Source organism: Tamandua tetradactyla, chromosome 9 (assembly GCF_023851605.1).
Source record: "Tamandua tetradactyla isolate mTamTet1 chromosome 9, mTamTet1.pri, whole genome shotgun sequence".
NCBI lineage: Eukaryota > Metazoa > Chordata > Mammalia > Pilosa > Myrmecophagidae > Tamandua > Tamandua tetradactyla.
Genome location: NC_135335.1, coordinates 40,298,490 through 40,317,658, shown reverse-complemented (window position 1 = coordinate 40,317,658; position 19,169 = coordinate 40,298,490). Strand labels below are relative to the sequence as shown.

Below are 19,169 nucleotides of genomic sequence, written 5' to 3'. Positions count from 1 at the left end.
AGTAAAATAGAAATATCTATAACACTGATTCCAAAACTCCAGTGAAATCCAGAGACTCTGATTCAGAATTGCATACAGTGCCACCTAATTATATTGTCCACACCATGTTTTCCCAGGATTAATTAAAAAACAAAATTCACTTTAAACCCAGTAACGGGGAGAAACTTGAAATTCTAATGAGGTTTCTATTTACAACATTATTAAGGAATTCCTGCATATTTCATATTTCAGAAAAGTGGCAAACAAAAATAAGACATACAATGAAAAAAGAATTAAAGATTCATTTTTCAATTAATAAGAGAATCACAATGTGTGTCACTGATCACTACATGGAAGTGAATCTATCTGGATATTTTTCTAAATTTGTTAAACAGAATCTAATTATTCACTATCGAAAAGGAAAACTAATCAGACATAATAAATATTTCCATTTGATCCAATACATGTCACATTTCTATACATCCCTTTTCATATTCGCAATTATGAATACAATACACTACCTACTATGCTACTTGTACACAGTAGAGCATGTCCCTTAATGCAGGTAAAGAAAGGTAAAGGTCCAGAAAGCCTGGCAGAATGTAGTATTTGTTAGAATATAGCAGGCAATTATGGCCAATATTTACAAATCTGAGTGAAGAAAACATATCGATAAAGGATTCTTCACTGCCCAGGGCTCTACCTCTCATAATCTGTTTGAGGACTCTGCTGGGACTTTAAATTGCTCTCTCTTGATGATTCAGGAACTGAATACGTATTTAACATATATGGCACATATGCTAAAGGTACGGCACTCCCCTTTCAGGAGTTTTATTACAGAGCAGCAAAGTTTTCACACATCACTCATTGGCATGCTTGTAAAAGCAAGTGACCTTCAATATAGGGCACTTAAAGAATGTTCAAAGGTTTGTTATGCAGAGAAAACTTAAGGAAAAAGAATTGGACAAATTCTTCAAAAAAAACTTTCCAGGGCGGGCCACGATGGCTCAGCAGGCAGAGTTCTCGCCTGCCATGCCAGAGGATCCAGGTTCGATTCCCGGTGCCTGCCCATGAAAAAAAAAAAACCTTTCCAAATCCATAAAGTCAAGCTTTTTCCCGAAAGTTATAAAGTGGTCACACTGGGAGAACAGCACACATCACAAGAGTTAAATTTCTAAATACAAGCTCTTGATGTTGCTTGGCTATTGATAAGCTATTATTACCAAAGCAAATCAGCACCCTCAAATATTTATAGGAAAAGGGAAAAAAGAAACTAACCAACATGATCATCCAAGATCTCTATGATCACCTGTTGTACCAAATGCCAGGGATCACACAAGAGAAATCAATCACCCAGTAAACCCACTGAACTCAGGCTACTATATCACCCACTGGCCAAAACAATTCAATCAAGCTGGCAAACCAGGAAACAGAAATTCAACTTAATCTTTTATCCTTGCACCTCATCTACATTCTTCTTTCACTTCTTCCCCTCATACATACACTTCTAGAAAATAAATTCCCTCTTAAGGACAATCATCATTCAACAAGTTATAGGAGTGGTAAACCAGTTATTCTTCATACCTGCCCTTGGCTCTCAGAACACAGAACTTCAAACAGAGCCCCAAACTGTGAGGCTCAGACATCAGTCTTCCCCCAAATACATGTAGCAAAAACAGATTTAGTTTTTATCTGGCAGAAGATGTACCTCGGTCAACTATACTTGTTGTAAGAGGCTAGATAAAACTCACTTTTTCAGTCATTCTATTCTTCTCACTCATTTCCTACCTCTCCCAGACATGCTCATTCATACACAGCAATTTATCAGCAGCAATCACCTCTGCATCCCAAAGAGAACAAAATATATACAAATAGAATATGTAACCCCTGAACAAGAGCTATCAACCATATTCAGGAGAGATTTAACCAATATTTTAAAAATGTTCTCCTGATAGGAGATATTCAGTCAGATTTTTTCAAGAACTAAAGTATTTTCTAGGATATGCTTAAACAACAGCATGAACAAATTCAAGTTGTTCAAGGACCCTGAGGTAAATACTGAGGTAGGAACCTACCTAATCACACCAGGAGCATTTAGGACAAAAATAGGGAATAATAGTTCTTACTCTTCAAGACAGCTACTAAACTGTGAAATAGTTTCGTGTTATGTTTGCTCAGTGGCCCAACGCCCCAGCAATAGATATATAACATTAATCTCCAATTTTAAAATGCCTCAAAATTAAGGAATGAGTTACGTATTGTCATACCAAGTATATTACCTTTCGATATTTTTTAATAGAACATTCCATCCAAAATAATCATGAGTGTTCTACAACAAAAATAATTTATTTCCTTTATAGGAGATCTTAAAATCCCCAGCAATAAATCCTACACCTAGAAAACATCCTCAAGCTTAAACAAATAAGAAACTTATGATTTATCACTAAACTAAAGGAACACAGAATTTTAGAAAATGGTTCTTCAGGACATTCTCCCAATCATTTTTCCCAGAATAATAAACCTAGTTTTCATTCTTTAACTGCTATATGAAGTTTACCTTAAAACACTTTTTTCAACTTTGAATAACTCCAAAGTAAATTTCTTTGGCTTTACTTTTTTTTTTTTACATTACAAGTAAATAATGAAATTCAACATAATTTCTGTTTTTTAATTAAAATCTCTTACCCAAGCTTACAGATAACAACTTTTCTGTAGAGTCATCTTCTCTTTTTGTTACTTTTTTTTCTGAAATTCCAACATTTTTCTTATATCCTTTTTTGGCCTGATCCACCAGAAGCTGAAATTCATTATGATGTTTTTTACCTGAAATTCAAACCATAATCTCACTAAAGTAAGGACTATAAAGTTAACCATCTACAAGTGACAGACTGAATATGAAGACATAAACAGGCCTACTCAAGAACAATACCCTTGGGTGTCACTTGCAATGAATTTAAAAGCTATCAAGCACAAGAATACAAAGACTAGAGTATATAAATGGAAGCCTCTCAATTTTATCTTCCCTCTTCCTCCGACACAAACGTGGAGACATGATACACCTTGTTTGCTACAGTAGTTTTCTTCCAAATCCCAGGCTCTAGAAAAGCCTTTGATAGAGCATGAAAGATGTTGCTTTCTTAAATGCACCATTAGAGAGACAAGACACAAACCCCAATGACATAATTCTAATTTCCAAGACACAAGAGAGTACTAAAATGAATACAAGAGCAGAGGCTTCTAGGAAAGTTAGGTTATTAAAAAAAAAAACCCAAAGGATAGCCATTCTAAATGCCCCCTTTAGTCTTTATATTTCCTTACCATTTCCCATCAAAACCCTTTAATTTTTAACATTGTAAGACCCCTACCCCATTCTACTTTATTTTAGGATAATAATACTAAGTAATTTGTAATTATTTTAATACCTCTGGACTTAACTTAATTAACCATGACTTCAAGGTTACCATTATTAATGTAAATTGTTTTACTCAATAGTGGTGGGTAAGCTTTAGGACACGGACCATAGGACATCTATTTGTGATTATGAACCATGGTACCAAAAGCTAAAACAAAATTTTGAGACCGTTTTCATAAAATAACCAACAACGTACTGTTTAATCACTTGGCTTCTTACATTTTCTCTATAGGTAACTAGTAAGAATAACTAGGCATAGAGAAGAATTTGTTTCAATTTAAGAGTACACATTGTTGGGTACATGGGTAGGTAGTTCAGCGGTAGAATGCTTGCCTTCTATGTGGGAGACCCAGGTTCTGATTCTGGGACCATGCACCCCCCCCCCACTAAAAAGTATTCATTGTTTAGAGCTACCCTTCCAAGATACTAACCATTAATTCCCTTTGAGTTATTTAACAACTCTGTAAGTCGTAGATAAGTGATAGCAATGGAAACTAATTATTGTCTATAAACCTGCAAAATTCTACAATTGACTTCCGTCCCTCCATTGTGGAAGCAGCCAGTTTTATCTCCATTTACACATTCATTTCAATATCCCTGATCTATAAATTGTATCTGTTCTTTGGATTCTCCTTTAGACACATTATATCTTATCAGACTCCTCTCTAATAATGAGTTAAATAAAATCTATAACGTTCATTTTTTTTATCTGTATGAGAGCAATGATTTCACCTTTTGAAAATTATTCTGTCACCTGGGAAAAGAGAGCACTAAATTATGAAGTACAACAAAGAAGAGAGGAGAGAAGTTGGATAACTGTATGTGGATATTTGTAGGCATAACAAACACATTAATGAGAGACTACTCCCAATTCCAATATAGTTATGTGGATGATACATGGGTGAAAACTCCCAGCAAAACTAACGTGTTGAGTTGTAAAATGTCTGGCAAATTTAAAGTAAGAGAGGTTAAAATTTCAGCAAAAGAAATGTAAGCTGGCCATAGAGACTACTGGGAAAAATGAGCTCATTAGAAACAAGTAAGATTCCTATCCTAAAGGATACAAACACCAAGCGATTTCAACTCATACTTCTTCAGCTCCCCAGAATCAATGAATTATCATTTTGTAGTTTCTGTTAGCATAGATCTATGTAATTTAGTTAGACAGGGTCTCAGTCTTTGGTTGGCAGACGTTTCCTAGTAAGGCCACTCCATTGTACATTATGAATTAATATGAATTGTAGATTTAAGAACTACTCAAGAAGCTTGCTGAAGCGATCATGCTAATAATTAAAAATAAAGTCTTAATGACTTCATCTTCTGAAAGAATAAAATTCCAGGATTTTTAGAAGACTACACAGGGGAAATCACACACAGAAGAACTTGAAAGTTTTCAGAGCTGTGCTCCTCTAGCTGCTCACTGGCCACTGAAGTCATTTATATAATTCATTAAAAAACAACAAAAAAAACCCCTATTATTTCTCTGAGAATGCCTCTCACAAGGTACAAAAACTCCAAATGTCCATTTTAGAAATGATAAAATTATGTAATACCAAGGATGACTAAAAATCTCAAGCTGCCCACAACATGTAAAACACACACATACATAAAACACTGTACTTAAGAATATAAATAATAAATGGCAAGTCATGTTACTTCTTAACAATCACTTTTTAAATTCATCATTTCCTTTTGATTATAATTTGCCATTATAAGGCAATATGAAATATGGTTATTGTGTGACTAGGGATCGGTTTCACAAAGTATTATGATTGCCTCCCCAATCAAAATGGCAGAATGAGATGTTCCAGGATTTTGTCCCTCCATAGAAGCTTTAAGTTTTAAGCAACAAACAAGACTAGGAGAAACTTCTCTCTCTCTTTTTTTTTTTAGGTGCATAGTCTGGGAATTGAACCCAGGTCTCCTACATGGAAGGCGAGCATTCTACCACTGAACCACCTGTGCACCTTAGAACTTCTTTTTTAAAGCTTCAAAATACAGTTAAGAGTTGTAGTAACATGTGAGTGCTTGTGCTGGTTTGAAAGTATTTCTGTAACCTAGAAAAGCCATGATTTAATCCCAAGCAATCATGTGGGAGCAACTGTTTCTCTTAATTCCTATTCAGCACTGTACGTTGGAAGCTTGATTGCATTATCTCCATGGAGATGTGACTCAATCAATGTGGTTATTAAGCTTGATCAGATAGAGATGTGACTCCACCCGTTCGGGTGGGTATTGATTAGTTTACTGGAATCTTATAAAAGAGGAGATTCTGAGAGAGCAGAACAACATAGCCATGAGAAGCAAAGAATCCACCAGCCAGCAACTTTCGGAGATGAAGAAGGAAAACGTCTCCTGGAGAGCTTCATGAAATAGGAAGCCAGAAGAGAAAGCCAGCAGATACCGCATTCACCACGTGCCTTTCCAGATGAGAAAGAAACCCTAAACTTCATCAGCCTTCTGAACCAAGGTACCTTTTCCTGGATGCCTTAGATTGGACATTTCTATAGACTTGTTCTTAACTGGAACATTTCTCAGCCTTAGAACTGTAAACCAGCAACTTATTAAATTCTCCTTTTTAAAAGTCATTCCAATTCTGGTATATTGCATTCTGGCAGCTAGCAAACTAGAACAGTGATAAATTAAAAAAAAAACAACTTAAAAACAGTAGGCTCAGGCGGGCCAAGGTGGCTCAACAGGCAGAGTTCTTGCCTGCCATGCCAGAGATCTGGGTTGGATTCCCGCTGCCTGCCCATGCAAAAAACAAAAAAAACCCAGTAGGCTCTCATGGTGTGCTTGCTGGCTCCTCCCATATCCTCACACCAGCCTGCACTCTCAGTGCAAATCATTGGTCCCAGTTCTGGAGGACAACACATACCTTTTGTGCGCATATAAAGATGCATGTATGTCAATGCTAATCTTGTACAGTAACAGCCTGAAGGACTGACTGAACCAAGACACTTGTCTTAGGCTCAATGTCCTAGAACTAGCCCTGCACAAAGCTCTCCTACGGAATGATATAGGAGAAAAAGTCAAATAGCAACTGCCAGGGGCAAAGGAATGCTGGCTGTGGGACATACAGTAGGAGCTAGAACCATGAGGAAACATTGTTTCCTACAAGAATGGAGACATTTGTATCCATGTAAACAAGAAAATTCCCAGGGCCATGTGTACATGCCCAACAAACACATGCACAGAAAAGACCAGTTAGGACTCTACACTATCTTCTCAACTCATCATTAGGACAGCTGAACTGAAGAACACTTACACGGGTCAGTTTCCAAAGACTGAAAAAAGTATTTCCTTTCTTCCTTTTTTTTTTTGTTTAGATTCTGGCACTAAAAGAAATCTCTGTCATAACACTAGCCGGATACAAACTTCTAGGACAGATGCCTCAGTGCCTAAATTCCAGAGATTATACAGCTGGATATCAAAACGCCCAGTTTCATTTCAATTTGTACATCCCTAAAGACTGATGAAATTGTACATCTTTTCATATTATTATTTGATACAAATAGTGAGATGTCTGTTCAAATCTTGTTTCCTTTTTTTTTTTTAAACATGGCATAGGCTTCTTATTGAGTTTTAAGGTTTCTTTATAAAAGATACCGGTACCTGGTTAAGTACAAATTTTACAAATGTTTCCTTCCAATCTGTAGCTTGTCTTTAAATTTTCACAATAGTGTCATCTGAAGAGCAAAAGCTTTTATTTTAATAAATTTATCACATTTTTCTTTTATGGTTCATATTTATGAGAAAAATCACAAGATTTCTTTCTATGTTTTACAGTTTTAACTATTATACATCTTATGATCCTCAAGTTAATATCCAGGAATGAGATATACTGCACATATATACGTATCAGCATATACTATACTGACCTGATTACTGTGGCTTTATGGAGAGTCTAGAAATCAGGGATGGTAACCTCCAACTTTCTCTTTTCAAAATTGGTTCGGCTCTACTACATCCTTTACATTTTAATTTATGGAATTTATAATTCATAAATTATGGGATCTATAATTCATAAATTATGGGATTTATAATTTTGGCATCAGCTTGTCAAAAGTCTGGAGACCACGATGAAACAACAGATCAATTTAGGAAGAAATGACCTCTTCACAATAATGAGTCTTCCACTCTAAGAACATAGTATATCTCCCCATTTCTTTAGGTCTTCTTTGATTTCTTTCAGTGATGTTTTATAGCATTTAGGATACAAGTCTTGTATATTTTGTATTAAACTTGTCCTTAAGAGCTTCATATATATAATCCTACTTTAGGTGGACTTTTTAAAATTTCAATTTCGAATTATATTAGAAATACAATTGTTTCTTGTGTATTTATTTGGTATTCCACAAATCTGCTAAACACATCTCCTTAGGATTTTCTATATAGATGATTAGATAGCTTATGAATAAAAATAATTTTATTTCTTCCTTTCAAATATGTTTATTGTTGATACCTCTTTCTCACCTTATTTCACTGATTATGACTACAGTACAATGCTGAATAAGAGTGGTGGGAACGAACATCCTCTCCTGTTCCCACATCAGGGGAAAAGCATTCAATATTTCAGCATTTAATATGACGTAGTTGTAGGTTTGTTTTTTTTTGTATGCCATATGGCGGGGTCACATTTCATTCTTTTTCCATGTGAGTATCCTGTTATTGCAGCACGATTTGTTGAATTTTTGTTTGTTTTTGTTGGTTTCTTTGTTTGTTTGCTTGGGAAGTGCATGAGCCAGGAATCGAACTCAGATCTCCAGCATGGCAGACTAGAATTCTACCACTGAACTACCCTCGCACTTCCTAGTTGTAGGTTTTTTATAGTTATCTTTTATCAGATTGAAGAAATTCTAGTTTACTAAGGGTTTTTATAATTAATACAACTTCAGTTCTGTCAAATGTTTTTTTCTGCATATATCAAAAATATCACATTCTTTTTCCTCTTTTTTTTTTTTTTTTGGTGTGTGAATATGGTGAATTACGTTTATTGATTTTCTAGCCTTAAATCAATCTTACTTTCCTAGGAAAATCCCACTTAGATATGATTTTTATATTTTGCTGGACTAAATTTACCAAAAGTTTAAGAGGTCTTACATTTAAGTTCATGTAGAATACTAGTCAGAATTTTATTTTGTCTGGTTTGAGTATCATGGAATTTCTGGTGCCATAAAATGAAAGTAGGAAGATGTTGACAGTACCATAGCAATACCATGGGTAAACAATATGGGGGGGAGAGGACAAGAGTTAAGGGGAGGTTTGGATTGTCTATTTGGTGAGGGTGTGTTCATCGATTATTTTTCTCTTAGGAGCAATGAAAATTGTCTAAAATTGAGAGTGTTGATGGACTGTTCATTTCGGACATTATATATGATGCCCAAAGGATGGAGGTGGCTAATGGATACACTGACTGAGAAGCAGAATGGCAAACTGTGGTGTATACACATAATTGAATATTGTGCAGCTACAGAAAGGAATGAAGTCATGAGAAATGCAATGTTGTGAATATAAGCTGTGGGACATTATGTGATACAAAAGAAGCCAGAAATAAAAGAGCACTTAGAAAATGCTTAAGACTCATTCAGAAAATACTTACAAGAAAATTGGGGCCTACAAGGTAAGCTCTTATAGCAGTCATGTTTGGTCCACAATGGTAACTATATTTATAGATTTTGAGAGGCTGTGCTATACATGTATAACCTGGTATGTGTTTGGAACTTTGAGTACCTGTGTGACACCTGAGACTCAGAGGAGGAGTTCTGCAATTCTGAAGGTGAGCATTACCACATACAACAACGGCTAAAGAAAATGAAAAAAAGATCAGGCTTCAATTAGAGATAAGAACTAAGCCAATCAGGTCAGGACTAAGGTATGTCAGAATACAAGGGTAAGGAAGACATTGTCCATATTTTAGAACTTCGCCTACTTTCTAAGACCAAGGGAAGAGAGGTTTATTTTGTCCAGAACCTAAACTTTCTGTAACACATAATCTAAATCAACCTGCCTGGATAGATCATTTAAACAACCAAACACAGGGAATCCAGAATGGGAATGAGGGCTTATAATTCTGTATAGCTTAATGTAATGCCCAGATACAACCCAGAGTACGTTGAGCACATAATTAAAAGTATTGGCAAAGTACCTCGAGGGATGGGAGAAAAAATATGGAACTATTAAATTCCGCCACCAGGGAAACCCCTGATTCTATCTCAAACATTAGGGACTTTCAAGTCAATAAGCCAAATCGGTGATCTTGAGGCTTGCTCTTATGAAGCACGTTTATGTGGCAGAGAAGTTTAGCCCACCTATAGTTAAATGCTATAGTTATGCCTAAGAGTTACTTGCAGAGAACCTCTTGTGTTGCTCAGATGTGGTCTCTCTCTCTCAGCCCAACTCTCTCATTACCCTCCCCGCTACAAGGGATATGACATCCAGGGGTAAAGGTCTCCCTGGCAATGTGGGATCGACATGTGGGATAAGCCTGGCCCTGGCACCATGGGATCAACAATACCTTCCTGACCAAAAGGGGGATAGAATTGTAACAGATAAGGTATCAGTGACTGAGAGAGTTTAAATAGAATTGAGAGGTTACTCTGGAGGCTACTCTTAGGCAAGCTTCAGTTAGATATTGCTACTACCATAGTTTGCCAGACCCCAACCAAAACTATACCGGCCAACCCTAAAGAACACCTAGGGCTCTATCTATCTGAGATTCTACATTAACAACATTACTTTCCAGAAACCTACAACCTCCAGAAGGGTTCCTAGGCCAGATAAGTCCTGGAACCCGGAGAGGCCAGCCTCTCCAGAACATCAGCTAGTTCTATTCCCCATCTCATAATAGCGACAGCCGTTTCCAACATGAAAAATTTAGAATACCCCTAGAGACTGGGAGAAAGATCAAAGGAGAAGGTGGTACTATAACAGAGAATACAGAATTTAACAAATGACTATGATTGCTGAATCATTCTATTGATATTTCTTTTAGTCTTCAGTGTCTTGGAGCAGCTAGAAGGAAAAACCTAAAATTGTGGAATTGCAACCCAAACTCAAACTCTGAAATCTGTTTTACAACTAATTGTTGTGGTATGCTTTGAAATTGATTGCTTTTTTGTATATATGTTATTTTTCACAATTAAAAAAATAGTTTCCATCCTCCTGGATATAACTGTGGTTTGGATTGAAGTACCCTAATGGCCTGAAGAATTTTGATTAGAAAAGTACTAAATTTTCATTTTAGAAAATTTAGAAACTACATGTAAAAGAAAGATAAAGAAAATAATCATTTTAATATACTGTCTAAAGATAACCACTAATATTTTATATAAAATACTCATAATCTTTTCTCTAAGTATAAAAACATGTACATATTGTATTTTGGGAAAGGGAGTCAAATTAAACATTTTTGTGCCACTTCAAAAAAAGAAATAAAATGAAGTAGAAAGTGGTCCCTCCTTATCAATTTTCTGGAAGAGCTTGTGTAGAACTGGTATCCATTCTGCATGTGTTTCATAGAATTCATGTGGAAAGCCATTTGGCCATGGAGTTTCTTCCTGGGAATGCACATTTCTTTTAATATACACATAGGGTTATTCAACCTACCCATCTCTTCTTGAATGAGGTTTTGTAATTTGTGTCTTTGGAAGAAATCATCTATTTCATGTATGTTCTCATATTTACTGGCACAAAGTTGTTCACAGTGTACTCTTAATACTTTTTTAATGTCAGTATGATCCTTAGTAATTTCCCCTCTTTCATTCCTAACATTGGTAATTAGTGCCTTCTCGTTTTTGTCTGAGTAAGGCTTGCTAGATCGATTTTATCAATCTTTACTATGAACCAGCTTTTGGTTCTACAGATTTTCACAGGTTTTTTTCTTTTTAATTTCATTGATTTCTGTTCTTATCTTTATTACCTACCTCCCTCCTGCTTACTCTGCATGGAATTTGCTCTTCTTTAATCTAGTTTCTTAAGGAGAAAGCTTCAATCACTAATGTAAGAACTTTTTACTTTTCTAATGCAAACACGTAATGCTATACATTTCCCTCTTAGCACACTGCTTGAGATTTTTCCCACACTGACCTATTTTCATTCAGTTCAAAATATTTCCTAATCTACTTTTATCAAATCCAGTGTACTTTTCAATTCAGATACGTTTTACAGTTAAGGAATTCCATTTGGCCCTTTCTTTTTATCTTCCATTTCTAACTTCAGCAGGACCCTTTTCTTTCTTCTTGAACATGTGAAGCATATGTTAATATTTTTTTAAACATTTTTGTCTACTAGCTTCATCACCTCTGTCATTCCTGGGATCTTATGTTTATGGGTTCTATTTCTTTGAATTCCTGGTAATTTTCAATAGGATACTAGATACAAGTTAATTTTACCATTGGTGGCTAGAATTGCTTTAACCTTAAACTGTATTGTGTTTTGTTCTGAGTACATCATGTTCCTTGGAATCAACTTTAAGATTTTATTAGGACAGATCTGTGTAACCTCTATTCTAGAACAGAGGTTAGCAAATATTATGGCCCATGGGTTAAATCTGACCCCACGACCTATTTTTATATGGCTCTCTAAGAATGGTTTTGATATTTTAAAAGCGTTGGAAAACAAACACACACAAAAGAACATGTAACAGAGATCATGTTCCCTGCATAAGCCAAACTATTTATTATCAGATTCTACAGTAATTTAGCTCTGCTACTAAGGCAATACCTTTCTAAGGATTCTGCCTGATGCCCGATATATTACAAGGTTATTCTACTCCCAACCAGCAGGAGCTCAAACTATTTCTTACTTTGTGTGAGCTTCAGAAATTTTTCTGCCTAATCCTTTCCTGTGGTTTGTTCTCTGATCTAAGTAACTTTCTCTTATGTGTGTGCAGATTGCTAGGCAGCCAAGAACTTAGCAGAAACTTTCTGCAGATCTTTAAAGTTCTCTTCCACTCTCTGTAGTTCCAGCCTCTCTGGTACTCTCTCCTGCAAATTCTAGATATCTTGGCCTCCTAAACTTTGATTTCTGCCTCCTCAGTTCAGTGAGACCACCAGGCTATTCTGGGATTCCCCTTTCCTGGGCAACAGCCTAAAAACTAGAACTGCAGCGCTTACCACATTATTTGTTTCCTTTCTTTCAAGGTTCCCAGTCCTGTGCTACCTATTGTCCAATATTTGAAAACCATTCTTTCCCATGTTTCCTTCAGTTTTCCAGCTTTTTATGGAGGAGATTAAATATAGACTGTGTTATACCATGTGGCTAAGAATAGAAATCATTGTGTTTTTTGAAGTTTACTTTTTTTTAAAAATCTAAATAAATGTTATTTGTGTTAATATGTAATGGATTTACTGAAATTATTTTTAAATGAATTAATAGATACTTTTGAAATTTCTAGGTTCTGTTTTCTTCTTAGACCCAGGGGCTATTTGGAAGTGTGATTTTAGTTTCCAAATATTTTGTGATTTTTCAGAGAGTTTTCTATTACTGACTTCTAATTTAATTCTACAAAAAATACTTTGTATTCTGGATGGATATGTGAGAGGAATTCTTTGGAGTTCTCTAAGGTTCTCTGTGCTGCTCTCTCTTCTCTAGTATTCTCGTCCTGCAAACATGAGCCAACTTGGTTTCCTGGTCTCTCAGTCCTTCTCCTTCACGTGGAAAGTCCACCAGGTTCTACCTGGGTTTGCCCTTCTGCACTGCAACCTGGAAACTCTCCCAAGGCAGTAAAAGCTGAGGCAATTAAGAGGCTTGTCCAATTTTTTCCACATCTCTCAGGGATTCCTATTCTTTGATGCCTGACACCCAATGTTTAAAAAGTGTTGTTTAAGGTATTAACAATGTGTTTTGATTGTTGCAAGCAGGAAAGTAAATAATTTTATTTTGATCAGAAGCTAAGTCCTCTACATCTTACTTTACAATATGATACATGTTGATAGATAAAACCACATAAAAAAAGCTCTTTGGTGTCCTTGATAAAGAGTGTAAAGAGGCTTAGAGAGTTGAGAACCTTGGCTCTAGATGCTAGAATGCCTCCGGATGTAGCCTTCGGCTCTGTTCCCTAGTAGCATTGTTCTTCCAGGCATCTTAGCTAGTTCTACAACTTTAAATACTACCTAGTGAACTGCAATATGTCTTTTTTAGTCAGGTAGACCCATACATCATAACTAATTCTTCCCATTTGGATGTACAATAAAAACCAAACAACAGGAATTTTGATTTCCTTTCCCTACTCACAACCCTTCCCTGCTCTTTTCCATCTCAGTAAATGGCACCATCATCTGCCCTGTTGATTAAACCAGAAACGTAGGAATCATTCTTCATGCCTCTTTACGTCATTTATCACATTAAATCGACCTGTAAATACTACTGGTTCTACTCTCAAAGTTCACCTTAAATTGCCCATTTTACTTCTACATTGCTACCACTCTAGACTAGGCCAAATTGAGGGCCTAGTTTAATGAAATAGCCTCACTTCATTTAAGTCTCTTCTCACACATCATATCACCTTCTCTAAGGCCTTCCCTGACCAACAAATACAGAATATCAGCTCCGTTGTTTTTTATCCATGCCTTATGTTTCTTCTTTGCATTATTATGATCTGACTACTACACACTTTACCTATTATTTTGTTGTCTATCTCCATTAAAACATAAGCCCCAAATGGGCAAACTTAGTCTGTTTTGCTTAATGCTCTATTTCCAATACCTATAATATTTTCTGGGACACAGTAATTGCTGATCCATAAATACTTATTGAGAAAAGAGCTTCCCGACTGATTTTCTTGCTATTTCTTGCTTACTTATAATTTATTCTCTTCTCAACAGAAATCATGATCTTTTTCAACGCAGATAAATCATGTTACCTATACTTCTAAACCCTTCAATGGCTTTCTTTTGCACTGAGCGATAAAATTCAAAATAATGTCTTGCAAGGTCTTACATGATCTGGCCCCCTGCTTTTCCGTATACCATTCCCCCCACTTGTTCAAATACACAAACCACACTCACCTCTTCTGTTTCTACAACAGGGCCCTTGCCCCTCACGTTCCCTCTGCCTGGAACACTCTTCCTCTAGCTCTCTGAATGGCTGCCTGTTTATTTCTTTTACTTAAGATTCACCTTAAATGTCAACTCCTCAAGAAAAATGTTTTCTATCTTCTGTATCCTACATAGTTTCTATCAAATTACCCTATGTTAGTTTCTTCAGAGCACTTGCCACCTATAACTATTGTAATACTTGTCTGCTTATCTGTTTATTTACTATATTATTTATCTGTCTGCTACTAGTGTAAGTTCCATGAAAGGAGAGACCTTGTCTCATTGGTGTATTCCTAGTACATAGGTATCTGCTGGCACACAGTAGATGTTCAGTAAACACTTGTTGAATTAATAAATGCCAAAACAAAAAAAGAAAGCAATAAATTAAACCATGCTAAAACACCTTGCCTACTTAACAATGTTAAGCTGGGCTCCCAGGAAAAGTTTCAGAAGATAACCAGAATGCTCACTGGAGTTTTTTCTGACCATAAAACTATATTGTACCAAGATAAATATTCAAAAAAAATACATCTGTTTTAGGGAGGTGAAATAACTTTTCAGTAGGCTAAGATCCCTCCTCCTATTGGAGCAATTCACAGACCTAATTAAGAAGATTTAACAAAAGCATGTGAGTTTTAAAACTTCAACTTGCGTGTGAGACTAAAGGGAGAAATGTTTATTTGGTGCAAAATTTATATTTTGGATAATGCATTTCCTAATTCCACTTGTATGGTCAGTTTTAACATTATGAGTACATGGAATCTTGAATAGGGCATGAGATTTTGTTGGTTTGTCCAGGTTAGTGCAATGCCCTGAAAAATTCCAGAGTGGATTAAGACAGTGAATACAGAAGTATTTGCAAGGTCTCCTTGGGGGAATGCAGAGAAAGGGGGCAATATTCAACTTCCCCATTTGGAGAACTTCTGATATTTTAGCAAGCAGTGAAGACAACCAAATCAATAGGCCAAGTCCTCAATCTTGGGGGTCGTCCCTATGAAACTTATTCCTGCAAAGGACAGGCTAAGCATACTTAAAATTAGGCCTAAGAATCACCCCCAGGGAACCTCTTCTGTTGCTCAATTGTGGCCTCTCTCTCTAAGCCTACATAGCAAGTGAACTCAGTGCCCTTCCCCTCTCCATAGGACATGACTTCCAGGGGAGTAAATCTCACTGGCAATGTGGGACAGAAATTCCGGCTTTAAGAGATTGAGAAAACTTTCTTAACCAAAAGGGGGAAGAGAGAAATGAGATGAAATGAAGTTTCAGTGGCTGAGAGATTTCAAACAGAGTCGAGAGGTTATCCTGGGAGGTTATTCTTACACATTATACAGATGTCCCATTTTTAGTTTGTGGTGTATTAGAGCGGCTGCAGGGAAGTACCTGAAACCGTAGAGCTGTATTCCAGTAGCCTTGTTTCTTTTCTTTCTTTCTTTTTTTTTTTGTATGCTGTCTGACAGGGATCACATTTCATTTTTTTTCCATGTAAGAATCCCATTATTGCAGCACCATCTGTTGAATTTTTTTTGTTTGGTTGGTTTTATTTGTTTTGGGAAGTGCATGGGCTGGGAATCGAACCCAGGTCTCCCACGTGGCAGGCAAGAATTCTACCACTCTTCCACCCCCGTCCCAGTAGCCTTGTTTCTTGAAGATGATTGTGTAATATACAATGTGATTGTGTGGATTTGAAAAGCTTGTCTCTAATTCTCCTTTTACCTAGGGTATGGACAGATGAGTAAAAAATATGGATAAAAAATAAATAAATAATAGGGGGAAAAAAGGTTAAAATAAATTGGGTAGATGGACATACTAGTGGTCAATGAGAGGAAGGGGTGAAGGGTATGGTATGTATGAGCTTTTTCTTTTTTATTTCTTTTTCTGGAGTGATGTAAATGTTCAAAAAAATTATCATGGTGATGAATGTACAACTATTTGATGATACTGTGAGCCACTGAGTATACATCATGTACGGAATGTTTGTATGTTAAGAATGCTTGTATGTTTGTTGTTTTTTCAATAAAAATATTTTTAAAAAAACAGAATGTAGTATCTAATATCTGCCATATTTAATAAACTCATTTGATCCAACTTCTATATGAAACATACCTTCTATATATCTACAACTAAACATCAAATTTGTTGATTTGACTATTTCTTTCCTTTACTAAAAAACGAAGTTGTACCAATCAATCCAAAAGACTGCAAAAGAAAATAAAAAGATAAATTAAATCACCACAAAGCTACAAAATTAGCCCACTCATAAAGTTAAGCTCATTTTTTTAAGCACTATAGCCTAAAACTAAACCTTAACACAAAAGAGGAGTTTCCCAAATATACAAATTATTCATTCAACTTCAAGGAAGACAGCAAAGGGATTAGAGTTGAGAGCCTGATAAACCAAGGTTTAATTTTCAATTCAGCTGTTTATTAGCTCTATGAGCAAATTACCTAATATTTCTATACTCTCAGTTTCTTCCTCTGTGAAAGAATACTCACTTCACAGAGTCGCTGAGAGGTGGACTAAAATAACATGTGGAATTCTTGACAACAAATATATACTCAATATTTGTGGGTTTTCTGCCTTCCTGTCTCTTCTCTTTTAAAAAGTGATGAAACAGAATGAGTAGAAGAAAAGTCTGAACAAGTCAGAAAATATGAGGTGGCTGAAACATGATATCTTAGTTTGGAGGCTAAAGCTAAGCACACATCTTTCTTCTGAAAAGGAAAGTAAAACAGAGCAGTGAAAGAAAGAAAAAGAAAACAAAATACTTTAAGGACAATTAAAAAATGTACTGTGACTGGGATTACTCAGTAAACACACATTTGTTACTATCTACTGTTTGCCAGGTACTTAAATTCAAATTTAAACTAAATATCAAACAAATGAAAAACAAAGTATAAAAGTTAATCAAAGGAAAAAAAAAAAAGCTCATCAAGGGTACACAGGTGGTTCAGTGGTAGAATGCTCACCTTCCATGTGGGAGACCGAGGTTCAATTCCTGGACCATGCACCCCCCCAAAAAAAGTTAATCAAGTGGATGCATGAGTGGTTCAGTGGTACAACGCTTTCTTGCCATGTGGGAAACCAGGGTTTGGTTCCCAGCCCAGGCACCCACCCCACCCCACCCTACCTCCCAAAAAAGTTAATCAAGTGACAAAACAGTAAAGTATAAGCCCTGGGAAAGATATATACAGAGACTATTTTAAGGACAAAGAAGTGATAAAGTTGAGAACTTGGTAACAATTAATAAAATGAAAACTATTTTTGGCATACATTCATAAGCTACAGAAGTGTTGAAATTTTTTATAGAAGTATTGTCATTGAGTAGCTTGAGGACAGGATGGAAGGTCAGGAATGTTTCCATTTTAATCCTGTCTTCTCACAGAAATGCTTTGAGAGCAACTAATTAATAGTTGCAAAGTGCTTTGTGATAAGTAGAATGTTAGTCATAAATCAACAAGCAGGTACAAGGTGTTACAAAAAAGGTCACTGTCTGAGTAAATACTCAACTAAAATTCAGTGTCAGCTAACATTAAAAAGTTTATATCGATATTAATATAAAACAAGAGTTTTAAAAATTATTTAAGATGGAAAACTTAGCAATCCAAGTTCTTGTTGCAAATAACCACTTACGATATTCACTGTGAATTTCATCTATTTCCTTTTCTGTTTGATCCTTTGTAAAAACCATGACCTAAAATAATCAAGAAAAGGCTTAATAAAAATGACAATAGAAATAAGTACTACAAACATTAAAATCTCAAATGCAATGATTATTTAATAAAGAAGAAAATAACCTCAACACTGTTTTAAATAGTTTAGGAAAGAATAATTCCGGTGTAGTTTCCTCAAATAAGATGCTTTCATAATCAGTATACATTTCACTCATTACTTATTTTTTCTCATCAGTAGAAAATATAACACTGATCACATTATAATATATGGAGTATTAACAAAATGATCAATTAAGTTTCTTATTTTCAATATTTCATTTTCTACATTCATTAATACAATAGGTAATATTTGAAACTACAAGACTGACATCATTTAACCTTTCCATTAATAAAGCAGATCTTCTGCCTTCTCTCCTTTCCAATCTAACTTTTCCAGATCATGCTAGAAAAATAATATAGAGAGAAAATGCAATAATACAACCTTAGTGTGTTAAATTTCTAGTTCTTCTATTTTTTTTTATCTTAGACTTAAAAGATTAGAAATCTATTTACAGAATTCAATACAATCCCTGTCTTGGAAGTTGCAGACAGAAAATAATAAAATCAATGGAGATATTATTTTTTTCCTACTATCTGGTTATAAACTTACTTCCCTAAGGGTGTTGCTTTCCTTATAAATACATTACCGATGGACTAGAAAAAAAGTCTACTTGGGAGAGCCCAAAAAATTTCCTACAGTGTCATAGGACACAATGACTATTTTCTTCTTTGGTATTTCTTTCCTCAAGGTCAAGTTTTGAACCATCAAGCCAGAGGAAGGTAACAATGAAGAATTTTAGGTCTCTGAGTCCCTCATATAAGCTCAACAGAATAATCAATCCTCATAAATTCCTACAGCTACCTAATTTCTCCTTAGGTATAATTACAGAATTGCAAAATGCCAGAACTGGAAGAGGGTTTTAGAAATCATACAGTTCAATCCTTTAGTTTTACAGATGAAGACCCTGAGGATCATAGAGGTTAAATAACTCATCAAATGCAAGCAGCAGAGGAAGGACCAAAATCAA

General features: G+C 35.5%; 1 protein-coding gene across 4 annotated transcripts in view; it reads right to left on the bottom strand.

Annotated features, from left to right (window-relative positions):
* Positions 1–19,169, bottom strand: part of RAD18 (RAD18 E3 ubiquitin protein ligase) — a 137,235-nt gene that overhangs the window by 35,769 nt on the left and 82,297 nt on the right. For all 4 annotated transcript variants that reach the window (XR_013157798.1, XR_013157799.1, XR_013157800.1 and 1 more), the window contains exons 9-10: positions 18,062–18,122; positions 2,665–2,802 (exon numbers count right to left, since the gene is read on the bottom strand). Coding sequence is in view for 1 of the 4 variants with exons in the window: in XM_077116677.1 (XP_076972792.1) it covers positions 2,665–2,802; positions 18,062–18,122 (199 nt within the window). In the remaining 3 variants the exon portion in view is untranslated. The remainder of the gene's footprint in view (positions 1–2,664; positions 2,803–18,061; positions 18,123–19,169) is intronic.